This window comes from Periophthalmus magnuspinnatus, chromosome 1, assembly GCF_009829125.3.
Source record: "Periophthalmus magnuspinnatus isolate fPerMag1 chromosome 1, fPerMag1.2.pri, whole genome shotgun sequence".
Taxonomy (NCBI): domain Eukaryota; kingdom Metazoa; phylum Chordata; class Actinopteri; order Gobiiformes; family Gobiidae; genus Periophthalmus; species Periophthalmus magnuspinnatus.
The window spans coordinates 21,914,721-21,928,991 of record NC_047126.1 but is presented as its reverse complement, the minus strand read 5'-3'; the positions used below and the strand labels follow the sequence as shown (position 1 = coordinate 21,928,991).

Here is a 14,271-nt window from a genome sequence, read left to right as displayed (position 1 = left end):
CATACAATGTGTCTGCTTTCATGGAGAAGTATTGTTTTAACTTTATATTTCCATAGAATAGTGCAAGTGGCGTGCCAGCTTCAAAAAGTTTGATACTGTACCGTAAAATTTTCCATGGTGAGTCCAGCCCTTCATGTCCCACCACATTATTCAACAACATATCTCTCCTTTTCTACAATTTATGGTGGTCACCCTAGAGGCACTACAATAAAAGATAAGGTGAGTAAGAGTTAGCAAAACTGGTTTGGGCACATCTTCTAAGACACTGTGACCATTACCCAAACATAAATCTGGAGTAATTTACAAGATTACTTTAAATGAAGTGAAGTGGTTTAGTCCCTGAAGCACATCTGCAAACAATATGCAAAATAGTCCTATGTAACTCACTATGGATTTATGACACTTGAAAGACTACATTTCAGCTTGATCCTGCAATAGAATTTTTGAGACATGTGATATCCCAAATAAAATAGCACATTTAATGGAGGTACAAGGAGGTCATATGCAAAATTACTGACCAATGGCCAAGCAATACATGTTTATCTACTAATGCCACATATAGTGTATATATGCGCACTTAAATGAATATGCAGACTGACAATCCACTGGAAACTGTGCAACTCATATCAAATGCAATAAAAATAATTAATTGTAATTAAAATATAGTTCCTTGGTGCCAAATAACCAATAAAAGATAAGACTGTTTGCAAGGCGCTTCAAAATCTTGCCACTATCACGTCCCACACAATCGTTTCTGGTTTGATCTGAGAGTGTAAACACAGCCTCAGTATTTCCTCCTGTTTGTTGTTGATCATAAAAGTGTCAAAGTTTACTCTGCAGTGCGGGATCAGGGAGGCAGAGATAGAGGCGAGTGTTGTCTGGAAATCTAATGCGAGGGAAATGGAGTAGAAAACTGAGTCTGGGACTTTTTTCTCATTTGTATTCATTGGTTTGTGAGGATTGTTTGTTTTGCACCAGCAGATCCCCACTGGAGACTGCAGAGACCACCAACTTTTATAAGTGTCTGTCAATATATAGACCCAACTGCAGAAAAGTCTAGCATAAACAACATAATAGTATAAAACAATAAAGATTGCCTGGTTATAATTTTTGAAGATTTGATGTATTCCATGACCAAGTTGGAAGAAGATAGAAATAAGCCCTTTCTCTACCACCTGTTAAAGGGAGAGAGTGTGGCTCGTGCTCTTAAAAAAGAACTGGAATCACAACAGGATTTGGGTTGACATTGACTAAAGCTGCAGATAGAGGACATGTACACATTTTTCTCATTCTCAGTATATGGACAGGCCTCACTGAGCTGCAGAGGCTGCATTAGCAATGATTCATGATTGGCTGCAGGCTCTGGGGTAGTGAGGATTCGGAACAGACAGTCAACATAGGTTTATTTGCAGCTGGTTTTAGTAATAATAATGGGCAACTCAACTCTTCTGGGGCTCATTCTGCCTCCTAATAAATAATAAACATTTCAAGAACCAAATAATCACATGATAATATACAAAACTTGACCATCATGTCCAATGTGTTTGTAAGTACCAATAAAACAACTTTACAGTAGTTACCAGTAAAAGCTATATTTGATTTGAACTATCAGGAGACATGGATAGGTCATGTATATACAATTTGAAATAAAAAATAAACATACCTTCCCTTTAAAATTGCATAAAACATCACTTTCAAATATCAATACCAAACACGTTGGCAAACATTAGTCAAATTACTTTTTATATACACTTACACAATACATTTCAATGTAGCAGTTGAATGGCATCATCAGTAGTCACAAAGCACTCAGTCGGTGATGTTTGTTAAGAAAAATACTTTCTCTCATCTGAAATGTTTTCTCAACACTAATATTTACATTAAAAAAATGCTATCTAAGAATACTTTTTGGGGATCTGCTTGTACAAACATAAGGCATGGGGTTTTGAAGTGATGGATGTGTGACAGTAGTAAAACTTGTCAAAATTTTAGCCAAATAAAGCCTCAAAAAAGACACACAACACCCTTGAAAAGCAATAACAGGCAAAAATAGCCTTTTAAGGAACAGTCATATTTGTTCGTGTGGTGAGCCAATTGGTCTGGTATTGGTCACTTTTATTACATATGTCCTGTATCCTTCTGATAGTCACATCTTATTTAAAGAATAATGCATTATTACTTTACACTTTGTTGTCAGGCTGTTACTATACTTCCAGCAGTCCAGATGGATTGAATACAGGAATACAATGGAATAACAGCACAACATCTTCTGTAACAGCATCTTCACTGCTGACAAATAGCAGTGGCTTAACCAGTTGTTGATAGCGTGATCTCATTAACAGCCGTCAGTTGACCTGCAGGATCAAGGGACGTAGTTAGCACCTGCCAAGAATTTCCAAGAAGCTTAATAACAAAGAACAACTTTTTATGTGTAGATCTTCACCTTTGATTAAAATTCAACATGTATGGACAACAATACTCAAAGTTACAAAACAGACAAAGGCACATTGAGCAACAGTACTAGATAGAGACAAGCACATCCCATAACAGTTGCGGCTGTGTGCAGGGTCCAAACAGATCCACATCGCAGTTCTTTAGGTCTCCCAATTTATTATTATTATTATTATTATTATTATTATTACTTTAATAGTACCACAATGTGACATTTCTGGATCAAGTCCTTCTTCAGACAGTCTGAAGACATTGAGCAACAGTGTCAGCATGAGCAACACATTTTGTCCTGTTTTGAGATCTTGTGCAATGCAATATGTACCAAGAGCCTCTTTGCTGAATGAAACCTTCCTCTCACTCCAGCAGGGCTTTAGAAATCTACTGCTGAGAAAGGCAGTTGTATACAGAGCATTGGTCAATACCAGTGAGCAGAGTGGACCTTGACCTGTAGCGTTCCTAGGCCTTTTTAGTGGAGGATACTTTGTGGGTTCAGTTGCGCCACACTTCCATGCATGCTTGCTGTAATGGCAAACAGGTGTTGAGCATGTGGGTCCCAAATAGCACCATGTATAATAACACACAGGTCACAGATGAACAGTCACAGAGCAGATGGTGCACCACAACAAACAGCCGGACAGAGGATAGGAAACTATTTACAAATATGATGTTGCTCAAGGAAAGTGTTACACTTTCAAGTTGCTGTAACATTAAGTGCACGCGTAACAATTGTAACATTTTTCCAACAATCAGATGCTTTGATGTCATTTGAATACACTAGGTTGTTTTGACTTCTCTCCACACCTGCCCAATGTGGCCACACAGTCGACTGACCAGCTGCGCTTGTTCTGTTCACACCTGGTAATAACATGACTCTTCCTGTGCCCATGCAAGTGTCCGGTTTCACTTCCCACATTGACTGCAAAGCTATATGTATGAGTAGTTTTTCCGTGAATCTGTGAAACTGCCGTCTTGTAAAGTTAACTTTGCTGGTGATAGTTAATTTCATTTTAATACTCATTGATAATTGGACATTTTGCTGTACTGGTAGAGAAATGCTTTCTTGCATATAATTGGCATTACATACAATGAAAGGTCCTTCAAAATTTGATTGAAACACAACCTTGAAATTTATTCTCTGCATTTGACCCATTCATCCATTTGTTTAGTTCCTTGATTGTAATTGGGAACATTTGGTTCAGAAATAGCTGGTAGACTAGTTTGATGTTTACATTATAAAAAGAGTATAGCTCAACATAAAAATGGTCATGCCATTTGACTGTGATTGGAAAGTTGACCTAAAATGACAAAAGCTTTCCTGTTTCTTTATTCCACAAGCAATTCTACAGTAATGACACAGTGTACTCTAGTGGACAATACACAGTATTACATCTAATTTTGTATTTGAACAGTCAAATTGTGTTCAAGTTGTGTTTGGTTGCCTTCAGTAGGCCTACCGTCTTTTTTAATCCAGCCGTCCAAATCCTCCATTTCTAATTCTAACACAGAAGGGACATCTTCTTCAAACATGGGCCTAGAAAAATACATAGCATTTAGGAAAATGTCATGGAAACATTTGGAAAATTACATTTTAGACAGTGTTACACATTACATTGGCACTTTCTCTGTGCTGGAGCCCTCTAAATATGGATCTTCTTTGCTGAATTCTACAAGAAAACACAGTATCATAATTTATTTAATCTTTGTATGGATGGATTCATATTATTGGATTTACCTGAATGGCTTGTATTGCTGTTTAGTTTGCGATTTATTACAATGCAACAGACAATGATGGCTATGAAAAGGACAATGAGCACCACAGGAATGACAATGAGGAGGAGATCCACTCCTTCTTCCACAGGGGACGACGTCCCTCCTGTGTCAAAGGTGGGCTCTGATGTGCTTTCTGGTGACGCTGTTCAAGTATTAGAAGTAAAGTATGCATAGATTAGTAAATACAAAATAGTATTACAGGTAGATGTCTGATTTTGCCTGCTATATTTAATTTGCATAGGATTTACATTATATTTAGTGTTGCATTTTATAGAAAACATTTTAAATAAATCTAAATTCTGAGAGTAATGTTTTTACAAGTCATTTTACATTAAAAGTAACGATCAAAACGGTGATAGTGTAAAAAATAGCCTAACAATAGTGTAAAAATAAATTCATCTACCACTTATTCCCGCCCACATCTCTGTATTGAATTATTACTCAACAGATTTATTTATTTCCGAGTCACAGATGTAGGGTTTAGAAACTAAGTCCTTTTTGCAGTTTTGAACAGAAATTCAATGAACCCATTTCTGTTATTAAGCCATTACTATTTTACAATGAGAAAACCAAAAAATAAGGATAAGGAAAGAATATCTGAAAGTAATTATGACATTTCTTTATAAATTTATTTCATTGTGCCAGTCAATCTGATTTAAAAAATGATTTACCTGCACCAAGGCCACGCCCTGAGCCACGTTCTTCTTCATTCACCTCCTCTTCTTCAACATACAAATAAGCACAGCACATTTCACATTTACTAGACATAACTTGTTTGTTTACCTGTGTTTGTAGCATCAGTTGCTCCAGGTATAGGAGTGGTGTCCAAAGATTCTACAATTACAAAGTAAACATGATTCACACTCAAGTCATCAGATTAATGTGATGACAATATAATCATTTGACACACATTGTAATGCATCGTGTTTCTCAATGTTAGATTCTACATTAGGATTTTTCTTAAGAATTACAAAGGCTTCAAACAAAGTGTAAAGTTGTGTAACTTTTCTGGTGAAGGTTTGGAACCTGCTTGTCTCTTTATGCTACATTAATCTAAGTCTGAGATATAAAAACAGAGAGATACACAGACAATAAATATCAGATGGACAACATTAATTAAATCAAAACTGTATGTGTAAATTGTGTTTCAAACTAATCTTTATAAATATTGTATGGCTGGATTTTTTTCCGAAACCATATTATATTCAGAGTTGACGTACATATTGACATTAATTACAGATTTACAGTTTTCAGCAAATTTTGTGTATATGACATTTACCCAGGACAAGTGGTAAGTTAGCAATACATTTTTTCTTGTAATTTGTAATAGATCACAGTGCAATCTTTTGGGCACTCTTTTTTCCAGCTGGTTCCATAAATCACAGCATGGTTCTATATGTCTGGTGATATAATTGCCTTGCACAGGCATAGTAGTAAAGTAGTAAATACCATACCTGTGCCCATTTGCTGAGTGTTGTATTCAAAACATCTGTAACATCTGTAATATCTATACTACAAACAAAGGGATGTTTCTCATATCTATTATGCATTTTGTTTCAGTATGGGCATTTTGATTGCTTAATGAAGAAATTCTAATTGTGACCTAGAAGGAGATAAGTGACATACTGTGAAACAGTATCAGGAAATCAATAACTCCATAAGAGAAAGTATGTGGCAGACCCTCCACCAGAAATGTTATTCCTTACACCTTAAAGTTGCACCTTTAAATGTATGAAAAGAGAACCCATCCCACCCAGCGCACAGTTGTTCATACCCCTCCCTCTAGCACAAGACTTTTTTCATTGATATGAATAGACAATGTCTGTATATCATATACATAATCATGTGTAAATTAATCTATTAACAAAAAGTTTATTAAACCTACCTGAAGCTACCTCCTCTTCAGCAGCCTCCTCATAGCCTTGTGTGGCCTCATCCTCTGTCTCACCCTCTGGATCAGCATCTTCATCTTGACATAAGACTGCAACACAACAATATTAGATATACTTGAGCATTATAGGTTATGTTCATGTGACATCAAAGGTTTATGGATTAACATAAAACTGAAATGGACAGCAACTCAAATTTCTATGGTTTGCTGTCCAACTGTAACAATGTAGATGCTTTGACCTTGATTATGATAAAAAATATATAGTTATATATCTGCGCTTACAGAGCATATCCACATGAAACAAAGAAAATGTAATAATGCATAAAACATTTTGCCCATAAAGACTATGAGAAAAAATACAAGCATCTCCCTTTCACATATCCTCTAAGGTTCACTGCAGATACCAGCCTAACACCTGCGCTGGGTAACCACAAACTCCATATGAACCCAAGTTATAAAATGCAACGCATGAAACAACAGGAACTCTGTACTTCCGCTAGCAAGACTTCAAGCGGCAGTTACAAAAATCAGAGTTCTTTGTGTAATGTCCCAGCAGAGGGACATTGGGTAATTACATGTCATGATGTACCACATGTGAGATTCTGGACTAAATCTCCATCCAGTGTTAAAGTGTGGTTTAAAAAAAACTATAAAAAAAACATGTTAGCAAGCACTTTTATTGCCAACGTGTCACTGCAAAGAGATTATGTGAAGTCTGCACATCCCTTGGTAAATCTACTTCCTTGGCGACACACAAGTAAATATTATTGTTAGCTTCTTTTCAATTTAATGTTTTGTTATAATTACACAAAAGTGCTCAGATTTAAAGACCTTCCAATTTGTGTTTTGTGCCAAAGCATTTAACATTCTCCCACAAATAGCATGGGTGTACTTTCACTGTTATTACTGTTACTTTGAGTTCCTTTTTCTGACTTTATTCAGTTACTTAAAAACATGAATGGGTTTGGTGAAACAGGCTATTTTCAAGTTCCTGAGGAGTGAGTTCCGTTTCCTTAAACCACAGAAATGGTCACAAAAATACATTGTTTTTCCATTTTTAAAGTGGATCTCTTAAATACTATACAAGTCTTACACTCAACCAAAAGTAAAAGTTACAAAAAACACTTTCAATACTTTTATATCACAAAATTAATGAACAGCCCAGTTTCACCAAACCTTTGAGTATGCATTTCCCAAACCAACTAATATTTATTTGAACCCCAAACTCTTTCCACATGACACTTTACTGCATTATATGGTAAAATATCTGCCAGTACTCTTCCTCATGTGTTAGTAAGGGAGGACAGAAACCAACCTGTGCTCAGCCTCACCCCTCCACTCCTTCCTACCTGTACTTGAGAGTCCACTCAGCAGTAGTAGCAGTAGTACTAACCATCCGGACGCACACATCTGAACGCACCCTCTCATGTTACCAGCCCACCAGACAAACATGCTTTTGCCATTGTGCGCCCCAGTCCTCACGCTTGTCTGTCACACCATCGCACTTCCTCAAAACACAAAAAAACAGGCAGTATCTGAGTCACAATAGTGAGTCGAAGGATGTGATGCAATCCGCTGGGTGCGTGTAGCTGCAAGTTACATTCCTGTCTGATAGGTATGTGGCCTTAACAGCGACAGGCAAAGCTGTGTAAACGATAGGAGAAAAAAACAATTTAGCTGGTGGAGTGGTTAGGGAAAGTACTTAAGGTGAAAGATGTAGCAGGGTGGTCTTGTTTGTCAATAAAATCTAATGGATAAAAAGATATATAAAAGAAGAGGGAAGACATTTTGAAAAACAAACCAGTCTACTGCATGTTCCAGCATGACAGTAAGCAGCAAGATTAGACAAATTTGCAAAGCTTGTTTTTCTGTAACATAGAATTAAACTCATTTTGGTGACATCATTGTTTTAAATGTATCTTGTAAGAAGTTGATGGTAGACTAGACTAGTACAGTATCTATGGGCCTTGAGCAGGGTACAGCCTGTTGTAAACTGCAGCATTGATACAAAAATCTGTTCATTGTCATGTTTTTTCTCTATGGGGAAATTACAGTCACCAATTCATAAATCAAGAGAAAGTTAATGTTCCTGAAGGGAATCCAGAGTAGCACTTGGAGTACATTATGTATGAAGATCCAGATGACACAAAAAAGAACCAAAAATCCTGTTGCTGGTATAGGCCATTTCCTCCATCCTGGAACAAATAATGCACAATAGTTTCACAAATAGTATTGAAAATATAGGGGAATGTGTGTCCAATAGAAAAAGTTGTAATATTGTTTTTTTGTTTGAGGTTGCACAAAAAAGTTGAATTTGTAATGGAACAATTAAGGGATAAGAACTACCAACAAATGCTTTCTTTGTCCAGAATTATCACATTTTATCACTATTCATCAGAAATCTAGGTACCCCAGGACTGACGCATACTAAAAGGTATAATGCCCTTTTATATGCCAGAATAAATTTACTACTACAAAAAGTAAATATAATATGTTGTAGGTAATAGATGGATAATATTTTCATCTTGTTTTACCTACAATTTGTAGCCTTTGTCAGTACTGTAAATCAAAATCAATCAATTATACAATTAGGTCTAAATGTCTTCTTTTGATAGAAAGTGGCCAGCAGATGTCGTACAATGACTATGAAAATCACTGACAATTCCTTCACTGTAGCCTATTGATACTTTGCAGCTGATGTCAACATTCCTTGGGGGTGTGGTGCTAACTGTAGGCTCTGCTCTGTCTGAGGCTTGATTAGACTTTAATCTATGCTTTATTTTAACACAACTGAACCAGACATAACTGACTTTGCTGGAATTACAACAGGTTAGCTTATTAGTGCTGTTAAACTAATCTTTAACACATAAAAATAGTCACAAGGTAGTTAGCATTAAGCAACAGTGTTTCAGTTAGTCACTCTCACCATGAATGCTTTTATTGATCTGGTGTCCAATATACTGATTAGACCTATCGGGACATTACTTTTTGCGAGCCTCTATTCTCCTAGCTTCTACTAACAAGCCTCATATTGCATATCCTATGACTTGAATAACATAGCACGCACTAGGATGTTCGGGGGAGCAAAAAAGAAAAAAGAAGCCTACACAAACTTCTTCAAGAAACAATCCTCTTATAACTGGAGGTACAAGCTTCAAAGATGAGAGTAGCAGGCTTTCTTTAGCAATTTATGTTGTTTCATATGTAATTCCATATTAAAGATATTTATTAATTTATTTTGTTGATTTCCAGAGCATGTCTGCAAATGGAGTATTTATGGGCATTGACCTGGGCTATACTCTTGTGTGGAGGTCTCCCAACATGGAAAAGTAGAAATCATTGCACAATGACCAGGGCAACAGAACCCCAGTTATGTGGCCTTCACTGACAGTGAGCACCTCATCGGAGATGCTGCCAAGAACCAGGTGGCTCTAAACCCCTACAACACAGTGTTTGAAGAGGCTGATCGTCCGCAGGTTTGACGACCCCACAGTGCAGACCGTCATGAAGCACTGGCCCTTTAAGATGGTGTGTGACAAGCTTAGAGTGGAGTACAAGGGAGAACACAAGACATTTAGCCCAGAGGAGATCTTCGTCATGGTTCTGGTGAAGATGAAGAGGTGGCAGTTGGTGAACTGCGCCACAAAGTATCTAATGCAGTTATCACTGTCCCAGCTTCCCTCAATGACCTTCAGAGACAGGCCACTAAAGATGCAGGTGTGATTGCCGGACTCTCAGAAGACGTCCTGAGAATCATCAACGCCCGCCACTATCACCTACGGCCTGTCCAAAGACTGCTCCAGAGAGCACAATGTCCTCATCTTTGACCTGGGAGGGGCACCTTCGATGTGTCCATCCTCACCATCAAAGATGGCATCTTTGAAGTCAAGGCCATGGCCGGAGATACCCATCTGGGCTGAGAGGACTTTGACAACCGCATGGTCAACCACTTTGTGGAGGAGTTCATGAGGAAACACAAGAAGAACATTAGCCAAAACAAGATTGTCCTGAGGAGTCTGTGCACAGCATGTGAGGGCCAAGAGGGCCCTGTCCTCAAGCTGCTGGACAGGACTTCTACACCTCCATCACAAGAGCAAGATGGACAAAGGACTAGGCTGCCGTCCAGGCTTCTATCTTCTCTGGGGACATTTCCGGGAAGATCCAGGACCTGCTGCTGCTGGACGTAGCCCCACTGTCTCTGGGCATCAAGATGGCCGAAGGGGTCATGACGACCCTGATCAACACCACCATCCAAGCACACCCAGACCTTCAGCACCTATTCCTATAACCAGCCCGTGGTCCTGATCCAGGTGTATGAAGGGGAGTGGGCGATAACTAGACAACAACCTGCTTGGCCGCTTTGAACTAACGGGCATCCCCTTGCCCCCAGATGGGTCCCTCAGAGCGAGATCACCTTCAACATTGATGCCAATGGTACCCTGAACATGTTGGCAGTGGACAAGAGCACTGGCAAGAAAACAAAATCACCATCACCAACAACAAAGGCCGACTGAGCAAAGAGAGAGATCGAAAAGATTGTGCAGTACGATGAGAAGTTCAAAGCTGAGGACAAAGCCCAGAGGAACACGGTCAGTGCCAAGAACGTTCTGGAGGCCAATGTGTTCACTGTGAAGAATAGTGTGCAAGATGAGGCTGTGAGCAACAAGCCAGGAAAACTTCAAGAAGCTGCTGGACAAGAAGACCATGAGCTGGCTGGACAACAACTTCTCTTCTGCTTATTCTCACCACACGATGTCATCATTCTCACACAGATAGACAGGGATGGACTTTTTAAAGCAGCTATAACATCTTATATATTTGTCATTAAAGGTATTTATTTATATACATTCAGGCTTAGATTATCAAAGGATAGGATTATTAGGATCAAATGAGAGGATAACTTATTGTATTGGCAAAATAAAATTAAGTAACTTTACTCTCAACCACTGCAGAAACAATGATCAAATTTAGAAATTTGATTATCAAATTTAGAAATCTTATGCCTGTATATAGGAAAATGCAATCCCAATAAATAAATACAGTGAAAAATAAATTAATTAATAAAGACAAAGTGTTAATTACCTGTGGGTCTTTTCTTCGTTCCTCTTTGGAGACAGCGGAAGAACTTTACAGACGGACCAGCTTCCGGTGCCTTTTGTCAACAACATCCACGAGGAGCTCGCGTGGGTTTAACTTTGAAAATGGTGATTGAATATCTCCCTGTAATGGGCAAGCTATAATGTTCTGAGAAAACATGTAAAATAAGTAAACATGTGTTTATTTGTACCTGTTATGTGCAGCCTAAAGCGCAGAAGGGAAAGACGGAAAAAGTAGTACATCCGTACAGCAGGAAGGCAGCATATTTGGCCCGAGAGGAGCTGCGTCTCAAGAGGAAAGAGAGGTATGTGGAACTGTGCATATAAATTTCTTTAGCTTTTCTGTTTAAAGGTACACTGTGTGACATTTTGTTGAGTGATCCTCCTCCTTTGGCTTTTTTATTCCTCAAAAATACCATGACCATAAAGATGCATTCTTACTGTGAACAGGGTCACCTCTCCACTGATCTGACTTGATCTGATTGTCACCTGGTCATCTCCATGGAGATAAATATATGTAATTCCATACCAAGCAAACCAGTAAAATCTCAGTGGGGACACAGAAAGCAGACCTATTTGTAGATGAGCAGGCATCTGTAGAACAGAAGGAAGACATTTTATCATAGTGTATGTGGTGTTCTCCTTATCCACCCTAATGGCAATAGACGCCAGTTATTAGACGCCAGCCTGCTGGTGCTGGTTTAAGACCTTGAGTGTCCTGGGTGATGCATTGTGGTCACTTTGCTTTTGTTCTGACTTATTACTTCAGATTCAGAAGGTTAAAGGATAGATCTTATTAAATGGAGAGTACAAAATCCCAGGTACAGTAACCTATGCTTATATTATACTGTCCTGGGAATTTTTATTTTTTGTGGTCTTTTTGATGCCCAGTTAAATTGAAATCTTAGAGCAGTATGCCATCTACCCACCCAGACTTTGACAACTAACTGTTCCCCTTTTCACAGACATAAAAATGATAAAGCTACTCGCCTCAGCAACATAGGTAATTTTATCACCAGAAGCACAGTAAAATGTTCATCATTCACATCAAATTAATCTTGTATGTTTAACCCTCAGGAGAAAAGCTGATGTGGTTTCAGGAGCAGCTTGATCCTTTAAAGACGAATTACACCAAAAAAGATGCTTGTGACATCATTGAAAGGTAATCACTGACAATGAATGAGTTTAACATATTGGACACTGTGCACACATTAGCTGTTATGAACGTTTAACCATAGTTTAATCAGTTGTATTTAGATTGATTCATACATGTTTAAGTAATCCTGTATCGTGTATTTGAGGCTTAGGTACATTGTCTGTTTTCACCTACCACCTATACACACCCACTTTGCTGTACTAATTATTTATTTAAAAAATAAATAAGACTCTTGGTCAGACATGTAGGGTTCAAAAAGTTGTGTAGCCATTTTTAAAATCAAGTGCATATTTGGGTGAAATGCCACTAGGAAGAGGTCATCAATTCTGCAATGGTCCCGTTTCTATTACCAAATTTTTTTTTTAAATTATCTTTAAGGTGTACAATGAACAAAATATAAAAAATATATATTGGTATAGTATGACCAGTAGTATATCGTCTTTAAATTCACATTACCTTTACCTGTTCTTCTCTGCATTTAGGTACCTGCAACGATTTGATGCTGAACTCGAGCAGATCGAGTTGTTGAATGGAATCAAAGGTCGTCAGGGTCGTCTCCATGGAGCCCGAGAAGCAGTAATCAAACAGACCATCGAAAGAGAGAGGGCACAGTTTGAAGGGGTTGGCTTTGGTGAGTAATGTAGATACGGTTTGAAATTTATGTTTTTATGAAATATTCTAATACTCCATATTTTTCAGAAATTCCAGACATCATGAATGCAAAACATCTAAAAATGTTCAGGTGAGTGGAAGAATTTGATATGTGGCTTTACTTTCTTTCTTTCTTTTTCTTTGGGTTCTGTGTGTATTCTGGATGACTTTAAATTTAATACGTAAATCAACCATTGTGATCTTCTCATTGTTTTTTTGTTAATATACATTTTTATTGTAAAGTAAAAACTGCGTAACATGTTTTGACAGAGAATGGACAGGTGATTTGAAGAAACTGCCAAATATAAAACTGCGTAAAGTTTCTAACAAAGGACTGGATACAAAATCAGATGAGCAGGAAAAGGACGAAGAGAAAGATGAAGAGGATAAAGATGCTTTAGAAGAAGAGTCACAAGAAGGTGAGGAGGAAAACTTGGACAACGAGCAAGAGGACATGCTGTTGATGTCAGACTGAGAGACTACAGATTTTCTGAGATCAGTTGTGGAAGTATCGGCTGCTATTTCTGACCTGTAGAGGATGTCAAAAACAGAAACTTGACAGACACATGAGGGGCTCCTATGTTTATTTATTTCACAAATAAACTGAAATGGAAAGTCTTCAGTTCAATCCAGTAAGAAATAAAAGGTGCTTGAATGTGATGAAATAAGAAAAGCTGATTTTTGTGGTATTACCACTACAGTTAAAACCAATTGGAAAAATCATAATTATTGAACTGAAATGTCAGTAGTGTTGTTTTTCATAGCAAAAATTGGCAACCAAGAGGCAACACAAGTTACATCATCTTTCATAAAAACACAGCACAAGATTTGTTTGGTTTTTTGGAATCTGTTGTTTAAAATGAATGAATTTTAGACCTATTTAAAATATTTTATTTGCCTCTTGAAATGACTTTTTTGTGTTAGTTTATCACTGATCTTTGGTTTGTGTAAACCTGATTGTCCACCTGTAAAGTTTGTGTATTTTTTAACAAAGTGCCTTTAGGACTGAGTTTAAGAGTGCAACATGCCCATTTAGGGTGCATAATAAGTGTTGAAATCAAATTGAAAGAGCCTATTTGAAAAATACAACACACAATCTACAACTCTCCTTCAAATAAACACTGTACCAGCCCCACCCATGACAAGGTGATGGTGTATTCATAATTGTTTGTCTTGGCAATAAACAGGCATCACATATGGCCTCATGATTACAAAACTGCGAGTGTCTCATCAATGACAGCAGCGTGTTGTGCCAA

The 14,271-nt window shown here is 37.8% G+C and overlaps 3 protein-coding genes and 1 pseudogene across 6 annotated transcripts in view; 2 read left to right on the top strand and 2 right to left on the bottom strand.

The window, feature by feature from the left end:
* Nucleotides 1-14,271, bottom strand: part of tmem192 (transmembrane protein 192) — a 93,982-nt gene that overhangs the window by 39,198 nt on the left and 40,513 nt on the right. The gene's annotated exons all lie outside the window — the stretch shown is intronic.
* On the bottom strand, nucleotides 1,192-7,727 carry tmem154 (transmembrane protein 154). 4 transcript variants are annotated; one of them, XM_033970426.2, is made up of 8 exons: nucleotides 7,462-7,727; nucleotides 6,107-6,202; nucleotides 5,005-5,055; nucleotides 4,893-4,943; nucleotides 4,184-4,363; nucleotides 4,061-4,115; nucleotides 3,906-3,982; nucleotides 1,192-2,354 (listed from the first exon to the last, which is right to left on the bottom strand). In XM_033970426.2, the coding sequence occupies exons 1-8, from the start codon at nucleotides 7,562-7,564 to the stop codon at nucleotides 2,308-2,310; spliced, it is 660 nt and encodes a 219-aa protein (XP_033826317.1). In that variant the 5' UTR covers nucleotides 7,565-7,727; the 3' UTR covers nucleotides 1,192-2,307. The 4 variants fall into 4 exon arrangements, with proteins under 4 accessions (XP_033826317.1, XP_055079788.1, XP_055079793.1 ...); XM_055223813.1 differs by having other exon boundaries at nucleotides 4,893-4,940; nucleotides 7,462-7,726; XM_055223818.1 differs by lacking the exon at nucleotides 4,893-4,943 and having other exon boundaries at nucleotides 1,391-2,354; nucleotides 7,462-7,724.
* LOC117369703 (heat shock 70 kDa protein 1-like) overlaps nucleotides 9,368-14,271 on the top strand; it is an 89,388-nt pseudogene continuing 84,484 nt past the window's right edge.
* tma16 (translation machinery associated 16 homolog) lies at nucleotides 11,203-14,232 on the top strand. Its single transcript, XM_033970714.2, has 7 exons — nucleotides 11,203-11,316; nucleotides 11,413-11,513; nucleotides 12,174-12,211; nucleotides 12,286-12,370; nucleotides 12,847-12,995; nucleotides 13,064-13,106; nucleotides 13,286-14,232. The coding sequence occupies exons 1-7, from the start codon at nucleotides 11,314-11,316 to the stop codon at nucleotides 13,488-13,490; spliced, it is 624 nt and encodes a 207-aa protein (XP_033826605.1). The 5' UTR covers nucleotides 11,203-11,313; the 3' UTR covers nucleotides 13,491-14,232.

Excerpts from the sequence above, each read along its gene's own strand:
- tmem154 (XM_033970426.2), bottom strand. The coding sequence starts at position 7,564 with ATGTTTGTCTGGTGGGCTGGTAACATGAGAGGGTGCGTTCAGATGTGT. Across the intron at positions 5,056-6,106 it reads TGAAGAGGAGGTAGCTTCAG|AATCTTTGGACACCACTCCT; the intron begins GTAGGTTTAATA and ends TTGTAATTGTAG. Across the intron at positions 2,355-3,905 it reads CGGCTGGATTAAAAAAGACG|GTCAACTGACGGCTGTTAAT; the intron begins GTAGGCCTACTG and ends TTGATCCTGCAG.
- tma16 (XM_033970714.2), top strand. Across the intron at positions 11,514-12,173 it reads CGTCTCAAGAGGAAAGAGAG|ACATAAAAATGATAAAGCTA; the intron begins GTATGTGGAACT and ends CCCTTTTCACAG. Across the intron at positions 13,107-13,285 it reads AAACATCTAAAAATGTTCAG|AGAATGGACAGGTGATTTGA; the intron begins GTGAGTGGAAGA and ends ATGTTTTGACAG.